The 16,342-nt window shown below is 37.2% G+C and overlaps 1 protein-coding gene across 50 annotated transcripts in view; it reads right to left on the bottom strand.

The window, feature by feature from the left end:
* Positions 1-16,342, bottom strand: part of Mhc (myosin heavy chain) — a 106,292-nt gene that overhangs the window by 67,253 nt on the left and 22,697 nt on the right. For 23 of the 50 annotated variants that reach the window (XM_072303202.1, XM_072303241.1, XM_072303219.1 and 20 more), the window contains exons 4-10: positions 15,790-15,946; positions 15,174-15,201; positions 14,669-14,774; positions 14,008-14,100; positions 13,474-13,537; positions 12,009-12,107; positions 10,284-10,387 (exon numbers count right to left, since the gene is read on the bottom strand). In XM_072303202.1, the coding sequence (XP_072159303.1) occupies positions 10,284-10,387; positions 12,009-12,107; positions 13,474-13,537; positions 14,008-14,100; positions 14,669-14,774; positions 15,174-15,201; positions 15,790-15,946 (651 nt within the window). Of the gene's footprint in view, positions 1-7,551; positions 7,656-10,283; positions 10,388-12,008; positions 12,108-13,473; positions 13,538-14,007; positions 14,101-14,668; positions 14,775-15,173; positions 15,202-15,789; positions 15,947-16,342 lie in introns of all 50 variants that reach the window. The other 27 variants (XM_019062651.2, XM_019062649.2, XM_019062653.2 and 24 more) reach the window with 2 other exon arrangements.

The raw sequence follows: 16,342 nt of genomic DNA, 5'->3' as shown, positions 1-16,342 counted from the left end.
TAGGCCTCTTTGTTACATTTAGATTTGCAGAAGGTACATGTTAAGTCTCGAGTACTATCCTCTTTTAATTATGTATCAGAGTGAAAAAGCAGTAAAAAAGAGCCAGGGGAAGCAAAAGTGAAAACATATTCATATATTCCAAAACTGTATCATTGAAATTAAATGTTAAGAACAACTTGTAATGGCTACTAGAGCGTGTATAGTCTAGGAGTCATTATCATTGATTTTCTTCTTTGCGGTCCTGTAAGTGATCAGGAGAAAACTTTGGCGCATTTTCTGTGCATGTCATCTATAATTTCACATATTTTCACTTTTGCTGAGCACAAAAAATTAAGAGCGAGACTGGTCGAACATAAGAAGACATGAAACAGCCAAGCCTTTTAAACCAATAGACTCATAGAAATAAAAGGCAAAGCCTCTCGTGAAAGGAAACTTGAAACCTGAAAACGGAACGTCAATATCTAATGACTAGTATCAAAATCGTCCATACTATGCTGAAAACCTCTAAATCCCTATAATCTATTAGTAACTTTTTAAATGGTGAAATCGATCACATAAACATTCATCAGTGTCTTGTACCACTCTTTGGTACATACCTTGGATGATCCGACCATCGCAAGTCACATTACGCTTATGATGACAGAAACAGAAGATAGTCTCATTAATATGCACGGCTTTGATGCACGGAATATGTAAAAATATAACCCTACTAGAATATCTATTGATCCGTTGGATTAGTTACAAATTTCAGTTCTAGAAAATGAATAATCTATGAGGTAGCGTAACATAGACACTGCCGATCTTCTGACAAGTCTTTTTTTTTTTGGACTTCCGAGTTCATTAAACTAGAAAAAAAGTCCCCGGTAAAAATTGGCGATAGGAGCTGCGTTTCAAAATACCATAGGAATTCTGATAGCCGACTAAAGAAGGCTATTGAAAATCATATTGCTGGCTGTAGAAAGCGGAGCAAATCATATATCCAGGCTATACGAAGCTATAAAAAAGTATACAGTCGGGCTATAGTTCCTATCGCCGGGCTTTACACTTTATCGCCATTGGCTATAAAAGGCAATAAGAAATTGTGTAGAAATTCGTGTGCTTTGGAAATCATTAAGTTTGATACGGAACTACCTTAATATTTACAAAACACACATTATATTTTCCTTTAAAACATTTTTTTTATCAATTAAAATGAGAATAGTCCATACAGAGTGTGCAAAAATTTCAAAATCATGAGTTTAAAAACGCTGACTCCGCGAGATTAAATATTAGATCCTAACACAAAGCGGAGCGGCGACGCATTGGCGCCTACAAACCTAACAGGGATACTTCACGCATTGCGCAATGCGTGAAGTATCCCTGTTAGGTTTGTAGGCGCTAATGCGCGTTTCGTGCTCTCTGCCCGCCCGCCGCGCCGCAGCGTGCCGCGGCGTCTGAAGCAACTATTTCACACCAGAGGTATTGCAAAGTATCATACGGAATTGAAGGCGCTCCAGCATATTAAGAATGACAGGCATCCTTCAAAAGTACGGAGCTCTCCTCGCAAAATAAATCAAGATACTACGGCACAAAAAGAGAGCGGTAGTCCAAAAACTAATTAAGTCCTGGTATCCGTATTTAGTAACGTTTAGCATAAACTTATCGTCTGGCTGTTGCTTAATGGCCATCGGCTATAAGAACGACTATAAGAAATTGTACAGCCGGCAACAGAAGCTATTGGAAATCTTACAGCCGGCTTTAGGTCTATAGTATTTTGGAACACACATTCTACTGCCAATTTTTACCAGGAGTAAGCCTTCTACCAGAAGTATTACTTAATTCTGCTCTGAGTATGCTTGATTTTTGTCATAGTGAAATTGGAGAGTAAGGATAACCAGGCATCTGGCGGAATTTACCATGCTTCTGGTAAATACGATTAGAGTTACGATATTCACTGCCTCAAAATCTGTTAGTGATTATCATACTCATATCACTGTCTCAGGGTAGAAATTTATCATTTTAGATTTTGAAATCATTTACTGAGCAGAATACTCAAAGAACATATCGCAAAAAATAATCTAGTCGAACGATTTTGATGAAGGTAAACAAAAGACATATGGCAAAGAATAGAGATTAAAGAATGAAAAAGCAGTCGGCAAGAACATTTATCGATTTCAGGAAGCATGAAAATATTAAAGGAAACAGAGATAGTGTTTAATTTGCAAAATGAGTCAGCAGCCTGTTAACCTGAAAAAAAATGCAATGAAATACAATCCACTGCGCGCTTGAAAGCTAAGCACGATGGACCTGATTATTATTCGTGTTAAGCGTTGAGAAACTATAACCACTTTTTTCCTGCCTTTTTTATTGTTCATTGCAAAAAATTGCCCCGCGGCATCATGAAACAGCCAGCAATGTCCTAGTACCTACTAATCTATAACCACTTGACTACAACAGAAAGCCAACACGCACCTAATGTTTTCATTCTATTGCGACAGTACACGGAACAAATCTCGGTTGATAATGACCTTGACGTTGACAATCATACTCACCCTCCAAATTTATGAAACTGTTTGAAAACGTATGCTAAACTTTTTGAAGAAGACCAGCTCTCTCTCTCTTAAAGGAAGATATCCAGAAAAATAAGGAAACTTTCGGACGAAAAAAATAAATGAAACCTAGCCTTTCAACTGTGCGGCGATTTTTATTGTGACTGAGGAAAGGAAAATCAGGATCAGTTGAATTAGCCGTGAGCTTTGTTGTTTCTAACAAGATTTCATTTCTTTTTCACGGAGTCAGTCAGAAATTATCCTAGTGTCCAATTAACTACTGAAATCTCATCATTCATGAGACAACATTCCGAACGTCACTATATCCAGTCATGATACCATCCAACTAAGAAATCATTCAACTGGGTGCTCTATAGTCTTGGTGGTTTTGATACTTTCTCTCTTTTTTTGCTCATTGTTTTTTGCGCTGGGAATTGATCATCCCCCAACCCTCATTTTCTCCTCTCTCTCCTTTTTTTAAATCGATGAAACAACTCACGGTGAAGTCACACACTCGTTTTGAACAGTTTCGCCACCATGGAGAGTGAGCATTGATTCGAGCAGACTGTCTTAGCATGGTTTCATAGGATCGTCTCATACGGGAGAAGCTTATACTTTATGAGTCAATATTAGTGTTACAAAATTATGTTTTGATGGTCGGGATTTGATAGATTGAGAAGAGACGATAGACATCCATCGGACACCAAATTTATTCATCCAGCAGACAGATAGGAACTTCAAGGATGACGCCATGTACAAAGGATGTGTAGGGATCCTAGTGGTGTAAGCGGGTGGTTGCAATGGACAAAGGAAATAGACTAACTAAAGGCAACCCACGGGAGACCCTATAGTTTGTCCATCATTTTCTCCCTTAGTCTAACAGAGCCACTTAGTTCAACCAATAGGATGGCTACATACTCCTTATGTCTGCTTTGTCTATAGCTTTGTCTATCAATCTCAAAAATCAGCCCGAAGCTAAAATTAGTCGTGGCAACTTGGCGTCCGGACTGCAGCCTGATTGTTAAAACTTTGTATTTGTCTATTGGACACAATAAGACTGAGGTGTAATGGAGCTGTGTGATTGGTCGGTCTCGTGGGTCGTAAAAAAAGCGGATTCGCGGCCGCGACCCACGAGACCGACCAATCACATAGCTGAATCACACCTTTGTCTTATTGTGCCTAATGGACAAATCACGGAAAAAAAATTGAATGTTGATTCAGCATTAATGCTGTTAGAAAAATGTGCGACAAGTATCGAATGTCGATTTTACATTTAAAAATGCTAACTCAACATTAAATTTGTTCATTAAAACGCGGACGTTGTTAACCTAGAATATTTTTCTATTGTAAAATCAGAATTTACACTTGTCCCACATTTTTTTTTTATAAATGCTGAAGCAACATTCAGTTTTGTTCCGTATACAAAATTGCAACTGTCAGGCTGCTAGTTTCATAAATCATCCCTAAATCTGTGCGACCCGACGATGGAAACACATAGAGTACATAGAGTCGTAATGTAAATGGGAGAGCTGGCGCCATGTTCTGCTCGACGAGTTCCGAGCCCGGTGTGCGCCGAGTTCGAGTCACTCTTTCGATACATGTTCGATCCAAAATGGCGGTATGGAATACGTGGTGATTCCTATGTATCGGCCGGGTACCCATGTATCGCAAACAATCGATTATGTATCGAAAAAGTGACCCGGCGTCACACAGGGGTCTCGGAATTCGGACCTGGAAAATGCTTAAAAGTGGCGCCAGCTCACCCACTTACATTACGACTCTATGTGCTCTATGTGGAAACACAATTTTTCGACACTTGGGAATGACGGAGGGTGGGGAAGCTTTCTGCGCCTGAGACCACGGCTAAAACAGCCCTCCTCGGGTGCAATTTCGTCGAGCAACTTACATCCGTCGCCTCGAACTCCTCGGCGTCGTTGACCCCCGGGATGCGAGTTTTACCTTGGCTCACGTAGTAATAGTCTTCCATACGATTACTTAGCTGACATAGCTCTAAACATACTCAAACGCATTACAAACACATAGATGCAAACAAACGTGGAAAAGGTCACGAGATTCGGATTCATTTCAAGCACGGCTCTCGATCGGTGACGTCAATCAGACTTTGTTCTAAAACTCAACACCACATGCGCCTAATCTTCAAAGAAACTTTCTTAAAGTGATTCGATGGACGCCATATTTTGTGTCAGAACGACGTGCAATATATCGCATCGATTGTTTCCATTTTTTCAGCTACTCGTCATTTTTTTCCAATTTTGAGATCGCAATTCTGTTGTCAAGAGACTAAAGCACTCATTTACCAATTTTAACACAAAAATGCATCGTAATAGAGGCGTGGTTTTTTCAGAGAAAAAACATCGCATTCGATACTAATATCGAAACTGCACTCAAATGCGATATTTTCTCTCTAAAAAAAACCACGCCTTTAGTACGTTGAATTTCTTTGTTAAAATTGGTAAGTGAGTGCTGTAGTCTCCTGACAACAGAATTGCGATCTCAAAATTGGAGAAAAATGACGAATAGCCGAAAAAATGGAACCAATTGATGCGATATATCGCATGCCGTTCTGACACAAAATATGGCGTCCATCGAATCACCTTAAGAGTAATAGGTGACTTTGCAGTATTACAATGGGACCGCGTTCGGCAGCGAGGAACCAAGCCACAAAACCTATTGCCAAATTTAACTGCGCAATTCAATTTTTAACAAGTGAACTTCAGTGCGGATTCCTTTGAAAATTCTGAGGAGTTTGCTTCGTACTATGCAGAAAGTCCACTGAAATTCGCAAAAAAATCGGCACGACCGTTTTCATGTAAAAAATTAAAATGCCAAAAATCGGGCAGTAGCTGATTCTTTTCTGCTTAACGGAGTCCAATGAAAAAACTAAGAAACAGTTTGTGTGTTGTTGTTAATTGTCCCCAGTTCCCTGAACAAGATGTCACTGTTCCTCTTTGCTAAAAGCAATTGATGAAACTTGAGTTATTTTTTACACGCAAAAAAGAAAAACAAGAAATAATTTAGGTCTGTATTTTACAAGTAGATCTTTAAAATGCTCATGGGTGTAGAAAGGAACTTTTTTGGGTGGAGACCTCATCAAGGGACAGAAGGAGTCAGAGAGGCATTATAAGACACCCCATGAATGGTTTGTGGGGCTCCCCTAGCTCCATGGAGAGCTCGGGGGATTTTTTGGAAATATGTTTTTAATTCATTTTTACCTTTTTCCATTTTTTATTTATTGCGAAATTGTGAAGTAGAAATATTTTTGTATCTGAATGACGTCAACGATGATCAACCATTTTGCGACGAAGAATTCAAAAAAGCACTACCACTCTCGGATCGTTTTAACTCTTATTCCTGTGAAGAATCACGAACCCACTCTATTTTCATATAATTTTAAGAAAATTTTTGTAGCAAAAACAACATGTCCAACAAAAAAATGTTTATCTCGTAAATGGTTTTATGTTGCCGTTACTATGCATGTAACATGTATAAATATTATTCATCATGGATTGAAGAAATTTAGAAAAAACGAACATTGCGGTCAACGTTAAGACGCACCTTAAATATTTAAATATTCCGTTTCTGTGCGATGGATTTTTTATAAAATAAAATGAAAAATTATGTTGTGATCCCGATTTGAAAGTCTAAAAATCCTGTTTGTTTTCCCAAAGATCTATTCTTGCTGATTTTATAGATTCAGCTATATAACCAAGAGTGGCGTTTACTCGATCAATTCTTCTTGGCATTCATAAATGAAGTATGATTATTTACACAGAGGAAAGAAATGGAGTGATTATGTACATCTAGGCAAGAAAATGAATGAAGCCGTGTTCGTTTATTTACATTGTCTAATGAATACACGTTGCAGACTTCCTTAGGTTAAGTTTACGCACTGTTTAATGAGCTTCTTCAGCAATTCTTAATTATTGTATTTTTTAAAACTTGAGAATGCGTCCAGGTCACTGGAATTTTCCTGTATTTATTTTTAAGTTAATAGACCATTGGAAAATGGTCAAAGTTGAAGTTTGTTCGGAATATCAGTAAGAAAGTATTTAGCAACGTGTACTTTTTAGATGAGGGAACGGTACCATCTCAAAAGCAGACAGCTGTCCACTAATTTCAAAATACATTGACGGTTTTCTCGATCTGATTCCAAAGATCACCCATTAATTTCGTGAAATGCAAAATTATGGTGGAGTAGATTCCTCTTAAGCTAAACTGCTTTTGAAATTTTACGCATTGTCTCCTCGTGAGCAAATAGAGAATACATGAATATTTACAGATACATGGAAGGAAGATAAGAGTATGTTACCTGATTTATGTACAAGTGTTAAACGTGTGATTAAAGATTAAGTATTATGAAAACAGACGATACTTTTTTCAGGCCTCATTAAATTTTGAATGGGTAGCTTGTGTTTATTATGTATTATATTATTCTCCGCTCAAGTCGTACTTTTCGTTTCCCCGTCGAGCAATGTTTTGTGAAGCAGTTCACAAGAAAGATGAGTCACCAAGATTAAAATTATCATGATGGAATCACTTTTTTTCGTGTTTCTATCAATTGATATTTGAGAATCAAACGTCGCATGGATTTGTGTTATGGTTCAAGTCATTTCTTCTGCATTTTCAGCATTCTAGCGAGTTGTCAGAGACAAATTTACGGAAGAAATGTATTTGATTCAACGATTGCAGCCCCTGAGCCGCTCTTATTGCCTCGTCAGCTTTTTGAAGGCATATAATGTCATACTGTATACATTCATTTTCATTTGCCAGGATATTATGAGTAGTAATTAGTATTTAATTGATTATAGTGATACATGCCCGGGGAAGGTAAAAGTAACATATTCACTCTGACCTTGTGAATCCGAATGAAATTCAGAATGAGCGCTGACCAAATTTAATTTTGCTTTCAGGGGAACTTTAAAGTGGAAACTGAGCAGAGATCACGATGACATTAGGTAAGCTTCAACATTCCTTGTTCACAAAGTCGAAGCCAAGGACTTACGTCGGTAATTCTGAATTCCTCTCCGTCATCAACGCCAGGAATGGAGGTTTTACCCTGACTCACAAAGTGGTAGTCGTTTATGTTCTTCGATAAAAGGCACATTTCTGAAAATAAGGTCAGTCAGTCCTGGCGACGTAACCTTTCGGTTTTGGTGGTATGTTTACAATTCTGCTCACTCTATAATTCATTTCAATTGTTTTGACTAAGAATGCACTACTCAAGTTTATCCTTTCACTTCTTGGATTCTTGGTCACGCGGGAAAAAGAAGGCAGGTTTACATTTACGCGTTGATTAAAAAATATCAACAAAGGGACCCATTGTTTATAGGTCTAAAGATTTTTTTAAAAAAAATCCTTGCATTTTTGGGAAAAGAAAATAAACTGATAATTACTCTCAAATTACCAAATGAATTTGATGAAATAATTTGCCTTTGCATTGGGCGCGGCATGTGCATTACGTACATCATATGATGTATAATTGCTGTTCTCAAAATGCTGTATTTAAGCATGCTCAGAGGGATCTCATTGATCAAAAATCTTATCAACATATCAAAAGATAGAGTGCGTGAGCTGTGTTTTCGTCACTGAATGGAATGAATTATGTAGTGAGCAAAGGACTTGTGTGTGGAAATGGAAAACAAAATAAAACATGGGTAACTCAAATAAAACAAAAAACTAATATCGAGATTCAAAACTGCAAACGGTAACGCTGTCAACAGGCACTTCGCCATCAATGAATTTTCAAAAGTATAGTGTAAACGGTGAAACCAGAGACGGCGGGGAAACGCCTACACTAAATATGGTGGCACACTGTAGTAAATTTTTGCCAGTCTGAAGGTCGTCGTGTTGAATTCAGGGGCGGATCCAGCAATTTGGCAGCACCAGGTTTCCTCCATTTGAACCTATGTCAGATAATCGAACCTCGTCGGAGCACCTGGCCCCTCCAAGAATCGATATATTTCCATAGGTTTAAATTGAGAAAAACAATGTTGCCGATTTGTTGGATCCGCCAATGGTTGAATTAGTTTAGAAAAAAAAACAAGGGATCACTCAAAACAGGGTAAAACTCTGGGGAGGGGTTTCCAAGACTAAACACTTATCTAATCAATCAAATCAAAGACACTCGAGGATGAAATAAGTACATTGAACAGAAAATATGACTGCTTCGTGTCGAATGGTGCATTGTGGTCGAAGGTATAAAAAGCGCATATCGATAAATACACTGCAGAGCAGGGTTCTATCGATTATACTTATTCGATAAGTACTAGGCGCAAATTTTACAATCGACTCATTCGTGGGATTGATTTGAAGATGTAGAGTATGATATCATGATCTATGTTTGCACGTAAAAAAGTTAAATTGAGGTCAAAGAAAAATGGGAGTCATTAACGAATTATTCAATTAATCACATTAAAATAATAGCTTGTGTCCATAACATACATCTTTATACAAGAGATGACAAATATATATTACAAATAAAATTTATCATGCAACGTGCATCGATAGAAAATTGGGTGTCCTCAGAATATATGATATTGAATTCTTCCAGACATTTGTTTTCAAACTTTTGGAGACATTGTAAGAAACCGATAACGTAATATGCAGCTTTGAATGAATGTTCAGTTCAAGAATTTGTACTCCAAGTTGCACCGGGAAAGTAATACTAGCAGCAATGAATTAAATTTTGCAGGATTGTGCTTTTAGTCTAGAAAAAGAGGAACTACTGCACTGGTTTTCACAAAAAATTATTGAACGTAACATAAGCAGCAGATAACTTTGAAATCCACCATGATTTTTAGTGGTTATTTTTTGAAGTATGAAAGGGGTAGGGCCATGATTTTTAAATTGAAATTTGTAAAAGTTACCGAATACAAGGAGTTTTCTCTTTACTCAAGTGATGCAATTTCGGCGATGCTTCTCAGGCAATTTACTAAGTGTTAAATTGCGTGATATTGGTCACTAGTGGTCTTTCTTTCGAGACATTGCCTACCATTGATGATGTTGTAACCTTTTTCAACGCTGTTAACTAACAGGGGTAGTTTTAACTCAACCTACTTGAAACTGATATGGTGAGATTATTCACAATGTTTCTGTGCGTCTGCACGGAGAGAAAAAAGGGAAAAAACAAATCGATAATATTTGAACATTTGATTCTGCATTCCTCATATCAATCCCGCATGTGCATGCCAACACTCGAGTAAACATCAAGGCTGCTGGCTGTTTTCCATTTTGTACACATGAAGCGAAATACACAGTATTCGTACACTGCCTGGCAATCATGCTATCAGCTGTCATATTTTCTGTGTCAGGGGCCTCCGGGGAAAACGAGGAGGTTTTTACACATCTAACTGACGAAACCTAACAAACCGCACTGCAAAATTTCAGTCTCAAATCTAACTCAAAACTCTGAGAAAGAAAGAAAATCCAACCGAACTCGATTTCTAAATCGGAAGTACATGGGAAGGGCAAAGAAGGATAAGAAAGTTCATGGACCAGCGCACGGAGGAAAAATCTTTTCAAATCGTCCTCTCCACGGATCTTTTCCTACATTCCATTTCCATGGAATGTAGGATTAAGAGTCTGCTCTAACATTTGAATGTGGATGGACCTTCCTTCTTTTTACGAGAGAAAACATTTCTCCTCAGCGCTGGTGATTGATAGAACGAAACGAACAGTACAGCAAGACTAGTTTTGAGTGAGCTGGTGAGGAGCTCGCCGAGGGGAGGAACTTACATCGGTCAACTGACATTCTTCCCCGTCGTCAACATTGGGGATGGTCGTTTTTCCCTGGGCAACGTAATGATAATCGGTAATATCGCCGCTTAACATACACATTTCTGCCAACGATTCATAAATAAGAGTTCACATCATTAGGTATTCTACAGTTAGGCACACACAGAGAAAGAAAATATCGTAGACTCGCTTCGGGACGAGCCGGCGAGTCCGATCTCCTCTCGGAGAACCGACATCGGCGCAATTGACAACAAATAAGAAATAAAAATACTTTTTAGGTTCATTGGAAGTACCGCTTGCAAAGTAAATATCGACAGTCCTCACAAAAAATAGGATCTAAAAGATGAGCAAAATTTTAACTGTTTAACACTTCACTGCAAAATTACCCATGACTAAATAACCAATCCACAACAAGAAGTTGGACGAATTGGTTACTACATTTGTCCCTTTTTACTCATTTAAATGATCATAATTTTTTGTGTTCAAGTTTTTCACTGTTGAAAAACTCCTAAATATACAACAGATAACTATTAGGAACAAATCAAGCGTATGAGCTTTGATTACTTTCACATGTGTATTCCTGAGTAGAGGTTTGGAAATAGCTAGTCCAGCTTTCACACTGTGAATGTTCGACTAAAAGAGGCTAGAATGATTTCGCCGTAAAGTCGTTGCGAATTTGTTTCCCTATTTTACTTTGAATTATTCAACGTTTAAAATTATTATTGTTTGAGTTTGTTTCCTCTCCACTTATGACTCATGTCATGCTATAATTTAATTTTTTTTCTTTCAAGTATGTGATGCAGGCTCTCGTTCTGAAAATTCGCCTTTCTTCTTCTTTTTCCTCTTAAATTAACGTTGAATTTATTGAATTTAAAGAATTAATCATAAAATCTTGAAACATATTTTTAGTTACCATTCTAAAATGAAATTATAATTTAACTTTTTTGGTTGCGTATGCAGAGCTCATACCGATGGATTTGAAAATCAGGATAATATTGAAATAACATAGTCATTAGTGAAACGATTAAAACTTTTTGGATTGAGGTTTGCGAAGTTTTTCTCTCCCTTTTTCTTCTTTTTCACTCTAAAATTTCTCATCACTTTTAAAATTTTCATGCTTGCGGTAGAGCAATGATATGAAAGTTTACTGTACGTGTTGTCCAAAATTAATTGATTAAGATTCAAATATGTTGATACGATTTCAAAATGATGTCAAGTTATGCGATGAACTGGTAAACTTCAAATGCAATAATGAATAACATCGTAGTTTGTCAAACTAAAAACTGGTTGTATTTTATCCAAAAAGTTCTAATCTTGGAAGCGCAATCTTTGAATTGTGCTTCAAGTTTTCAAAGAATATAAATAAATAAATATATATTTATATATTGGTAGAAAAAACATGAAGAACTAAATCACCGATCGAGAAAGGGTATCTCACGAGGGCTGGTCGTTACTGCGGCTGTTTCAGCAAGCTTAGTTCGATAAAGATATATTCAATATAAAGAGATACATTTTAAAGTATGATTGAAGTTTCGAAACTTTTGATTTTACAGCATTCTGATGAAGTTTTTCGTCAAAATTTAGGACCAAAACAAATTAACTTATGTGATGAATGTCTTATGTTCTCCTTAATCTTTGACCATAAAGGTTTGAGCCCGTGGTTTTTGGAGAAGAAAAACATTCAAAGATAAAAATATTAAAGTGAAATTGGAAACGGATGGTTACCTTTTACTCCTTTTACAGATCCAGACATAATTTGATAGAAAATATGGTATGATCGTTCTAATGACTGTTGGGAAATGACACGAGCCTTCTCTAATAGATCTGTAATAAAGAAGTTTCTTATTAATGAACATCAGCAGCATTAATGGGGACGGAACAATTGACAGTCCAATAGCTTCATATGAAGGAGATTCGTGGATGAATGATGTTTGAGGAACTTACTTAAATTTTTCTTGATGTAAGATTCCATTTTTCAAACTGACTCGTCCGCTCATATCTTATGTCCAGGGCCGGATTTACCTACTTGCCGCCCGTGGGCCCCCTTCTCATTCGTTTTGAAAAATCAATAAAAACCATCAAATGAACGTGCCAGAGGGGGAGGGGTGCATAAGACGCGTTTACTTGTGTTGAACACATTTTTTGGGAAAGCTCTGTCAACACTACTAGCAAAAGTTCACGGAACTTTGCGCGAAAGTTATGTCTCGTAAACCTATCTCTTCGTGGACAAGGCCTTCCATTCATAAGAAATGAACGAAAAAAATATGAAAGAACAAACATAAATTTGGATCAATAATTTTAACTTCCGCCGCCGCGCCGCGCCGCGCAGACAGCACCGTATTTGGCGCAGTGCGTGAAGCATTCCGACAGTCTTGTAGGCGCTATGAGTTTCTCGCCGCGCCGACCGCTGCTGAACGCACTGTGTTTGACGCATTGCGTGAAGTATTCACGCAGTCTTGTAGGCGCTATGCGTTTCACGCTGATCTCACTGTGTTTCCCGCAATGCGTGTTTGTGCATGTGCAGTCATGTAGGGGCTAATATGTGTTACATGCCGATCGCCGCGCCGAGGGCTTCTCCTTTTCATCTCAAGTCCTCGTCATCGTTTCTCTCTAAGTCGCGCCGTTCCAGGCCAAATTGCGTGTTTGGTTTCTCTCTTAACTCGACTAATAAATACGACAAAAGTCGAAATTACTATACTCTCAGAAAATTAGAGCTTTTGTCGCCTTTTCTCGTTTGTAGTTTTTTTTCTAAATTCGACTTTTTTAAGCCTACATTTTAAAAAAAATCAAAATTTACCGCCCCCTATAGATTTGTCGCCATGGGCCGCGGCCCATGTGGCCACCCCCTTAATCCGGCCCTGTATAAAAGATATATTTGTTCCTCAGCTCTACCAATCAGTTAGAAATGGAAAGTATTATTTTTTAGTCATTAATGTCTTCTAGGCGATGTTGAATCGCTTATATTACAGCCAAGAGAAAAGAGTTAAGTCTCCATAAATTACAGCAAAAGTCATTGATGAAAAGTCATTAATAATTTTTCTTTAAGATGCATTTTTCTTTTTGCTGTATTTTTTTCTTGAAAGATAAAAATTGGTTGAGTGCCAAATATAAAATGTGTATATTTATGGTTTGAACTTTGCCAATAAGTAACGAAGTGTAGCCCCCAAATAATGACAAAAATCTAACTTACATGTTTCAATATCAGCTCCGGCAAGTTTACCAGTTGGGCCGAAGTGAATACGGATGAATTTACCCTAGAACAGAGAAAAACTTGTATTAAGTGAGGAGCTTTCAATGTAAAATCCATTCTTTAGTGCGTAAAATTACTTGGAATCGTTTCGCAAGAATGACTGTTTGCTCTAGGACTGTAAAAGGTATTGTCTTATGCGAGATGTTTAAACGAGTAAAAGCTGGCAATCGGATGCATGAGTGTTTAAACATGTATCATGAGATTGTAGAAATTACCATGCATTGATTGGTGCGATATTGTAAAGTAAGGTATTGTATTGTAGATGAAGCACAACAGGAGACGTACGATTATGTTTTATGTGAATTAGGTACGCCGTTTGTACGAGTGGTGATGTAATGAGCCAAGCTTAAAATTTTTCTTCAAAGACATCATATCCTCATGTCAACTTTTTTTCAAAGTATATAATTTAGAATAAAGCTTCAGAAAAAAGTATTATTGCGATAAATATAGAAAATGAATATGTGAGTTACTTACGAAACGTGAAGAGTTATCGTTACGCACTGTCTTGGCGTTACCGAAAGCTTCTAGTACAGGGTTAGTCTGGACGACTTGATCTTCTAGGGAACCCTAGAAAAGATGCATAAGGAGTACATTAGCCGAGACCTAAAAGTTAGAATTCAGGCGAGTTTATTTCCGAAGGCCCTTTAAAAAAACCTTTGGCTGGATGTCGGCTAAGTATTACAACCGCATAAGGAAATTACTCAACAGCTCCTGGGTTATTTCAACGAGCTGAGACGTCTTGAGAGAGTCAAACCATGGGAACTGGCCAGCCACTTGGTCGGACTCAAAAGTCATAGACTTAATTTTTGAATACTAACATGTATATTAGTTATTAGTTACTCAGTTGCTAGCAAGATCAACTTTATTCAATATTCAATAACATTGTGCATAATTCTGTTCCCAAGAAGTTTACAATAATCTAATTTAAAAAAAAGAATGAAAAAAAAAGAAGAAATTACTCGTTCTTTAAAACCTGCGTTGAAAGACCGCATTGCGCGATGCAATAGTAGTGTTTAGTCGCCGAAATAATGACGATCTCTGTCTCCCTCGTGTTCAACTCGTCTTGAAAAATTAGCGATACACCCTTTCTCGACTTAACTGAAAATGAAGTATTCAGACAATGTAGGTTATGTACCTTATTCTGATTGGCAGCTTCATCTTTCTTTGAGCTGGCTCCTACGGTGGCGAAGTACGCAATTACTTTCTTCGTGTTTTCAGTTTTACCGGCACCAGACTCTCCGCTGCACAGGGAAATGTATGTTAATTTAGTATAACACCATAAAATGTGATAATCACGTACGGTATTCATCCTATTGACTTCAGATGTAAGAAAGGAACCCTTCCAATTTTTTCCGCTTATAATTTAACTTCTAGTTCATCCTTCCATTCCACGTAACAGTCAGGACACTTCTTTTCAAAACAAACTGTAGATCGTGCTTTAATGTTATGAATGAAGTACAAACTCTTTAATCAATCATGTTCAGTGATTTTTGAAGGATTATATATCATAAAATTAACACATTTCTACAAAGTAGATCTACTTTGACAACTTGTCATGTGTTGTAACACAATTATTTTGAGTGTATAATTTTAATTCGAAAAACCAGACGTAATTAAGACAAAAGTGAAAAATTACTTACGTAATTAACATAGACTGATTTTCCTTATCTGAAAATGAAAAGAAAAAATTGTTAACCATTGAAAAGTACGGATTAATATACATTCAAAGTCTTCCTTCAAAATTCTCTTTTTCTCCAAAAACCCCTTCTAAAACGATATTCCTTTCTTTTGATTTTTTTTTGGAAAAATCACGCTTGCCGCTTATCTCACAGGTTATAATAACATTCCTCTCTGCAAAGTTTCATCAGGAGAGATAAATTGATAAAACTTGCCAATGAATCACAGTTTTTCAAACATTGACGAGAAGAAGCGCGTTAAACTGACCTCGTGTCTAAGTTTTTCAGTTCAACGCGCGCGATACAATGAAGTTGACCCAATACTCCCGGAACTAAGTTTCAGTCAAGATATTAGAACATTGGTTGAGCTTGAAACAAGTTTGACGAACCAGATTTAACTAGCGTAGCCGAAAACGGCGTAGTTTGACCAACCATGACGAAATGTTCGACGGACTCTAGGACTCAGAGTATGCTCTTGTACATAACTAAGAAGAGCGTCAGATTGTGTCATGAAGAATTAAATTATCACGTATGCAAACTTTTAGGGGGTTATAGTGAAAGTTTTGAACAAGAAACTTACTGGTTAACATGTTTACATAGGCACCGTCAGAGACAGCGAAGACGTGGGGTGGAACTTCATTTCTTCGTCTACCTCGGTACAATTTGGCGCACCTAAGTGTGTACACGGGGAATCTTTTGTAAGGGTTAATAGCCACACAGAAAAGTCCTGAGTATGTCTGTAAAATTCAATGAAGACAAATAATGATGAATACGGTGAATAAAACTTTTGTGTCAAATTGAGCCGCAGCTTTTCGAGTGGAAGAATAAGAAATAAATATTGCAAATAGGTTAAAGTATGCATTTCATATTGTATGTGAGCTAATAATGCAAATACATCGTAAATAGAAAAAAGATTCTCCTCATTTTTTCCTCAACAATAATTTTTATCAACATTTTGGCTATGTTTACAGCCATCGTTCAGCTATAATCAAAATATGCTATATCAACGAGTGCACTTTATTACGCGCACAATATATACGTAACAATATACAATACGCACTTGCCGTTCAAAACTTATATGAAGTTGAACATATTGAAACAACAAAAAACAATTGCAGATAAACTCTTCTTGC

The sequence above is a fragment of the Bemisia tabaci genome, chromosome 1 (assembly GCF_918797505.1).
Source record: "Bemisia tabaci chromosome 1, PGI_BMITA_v3".
NCBI classification, from domain to species: Eukaryota; Metazoa; Arthropoda; class Insecta; order Hemiptera; family Aleyrodidae; genus Bemisia; species Bemisia tabaci.
This window is presented reverse-complemented; position numbering and strand designations above follow the sequence as displayed.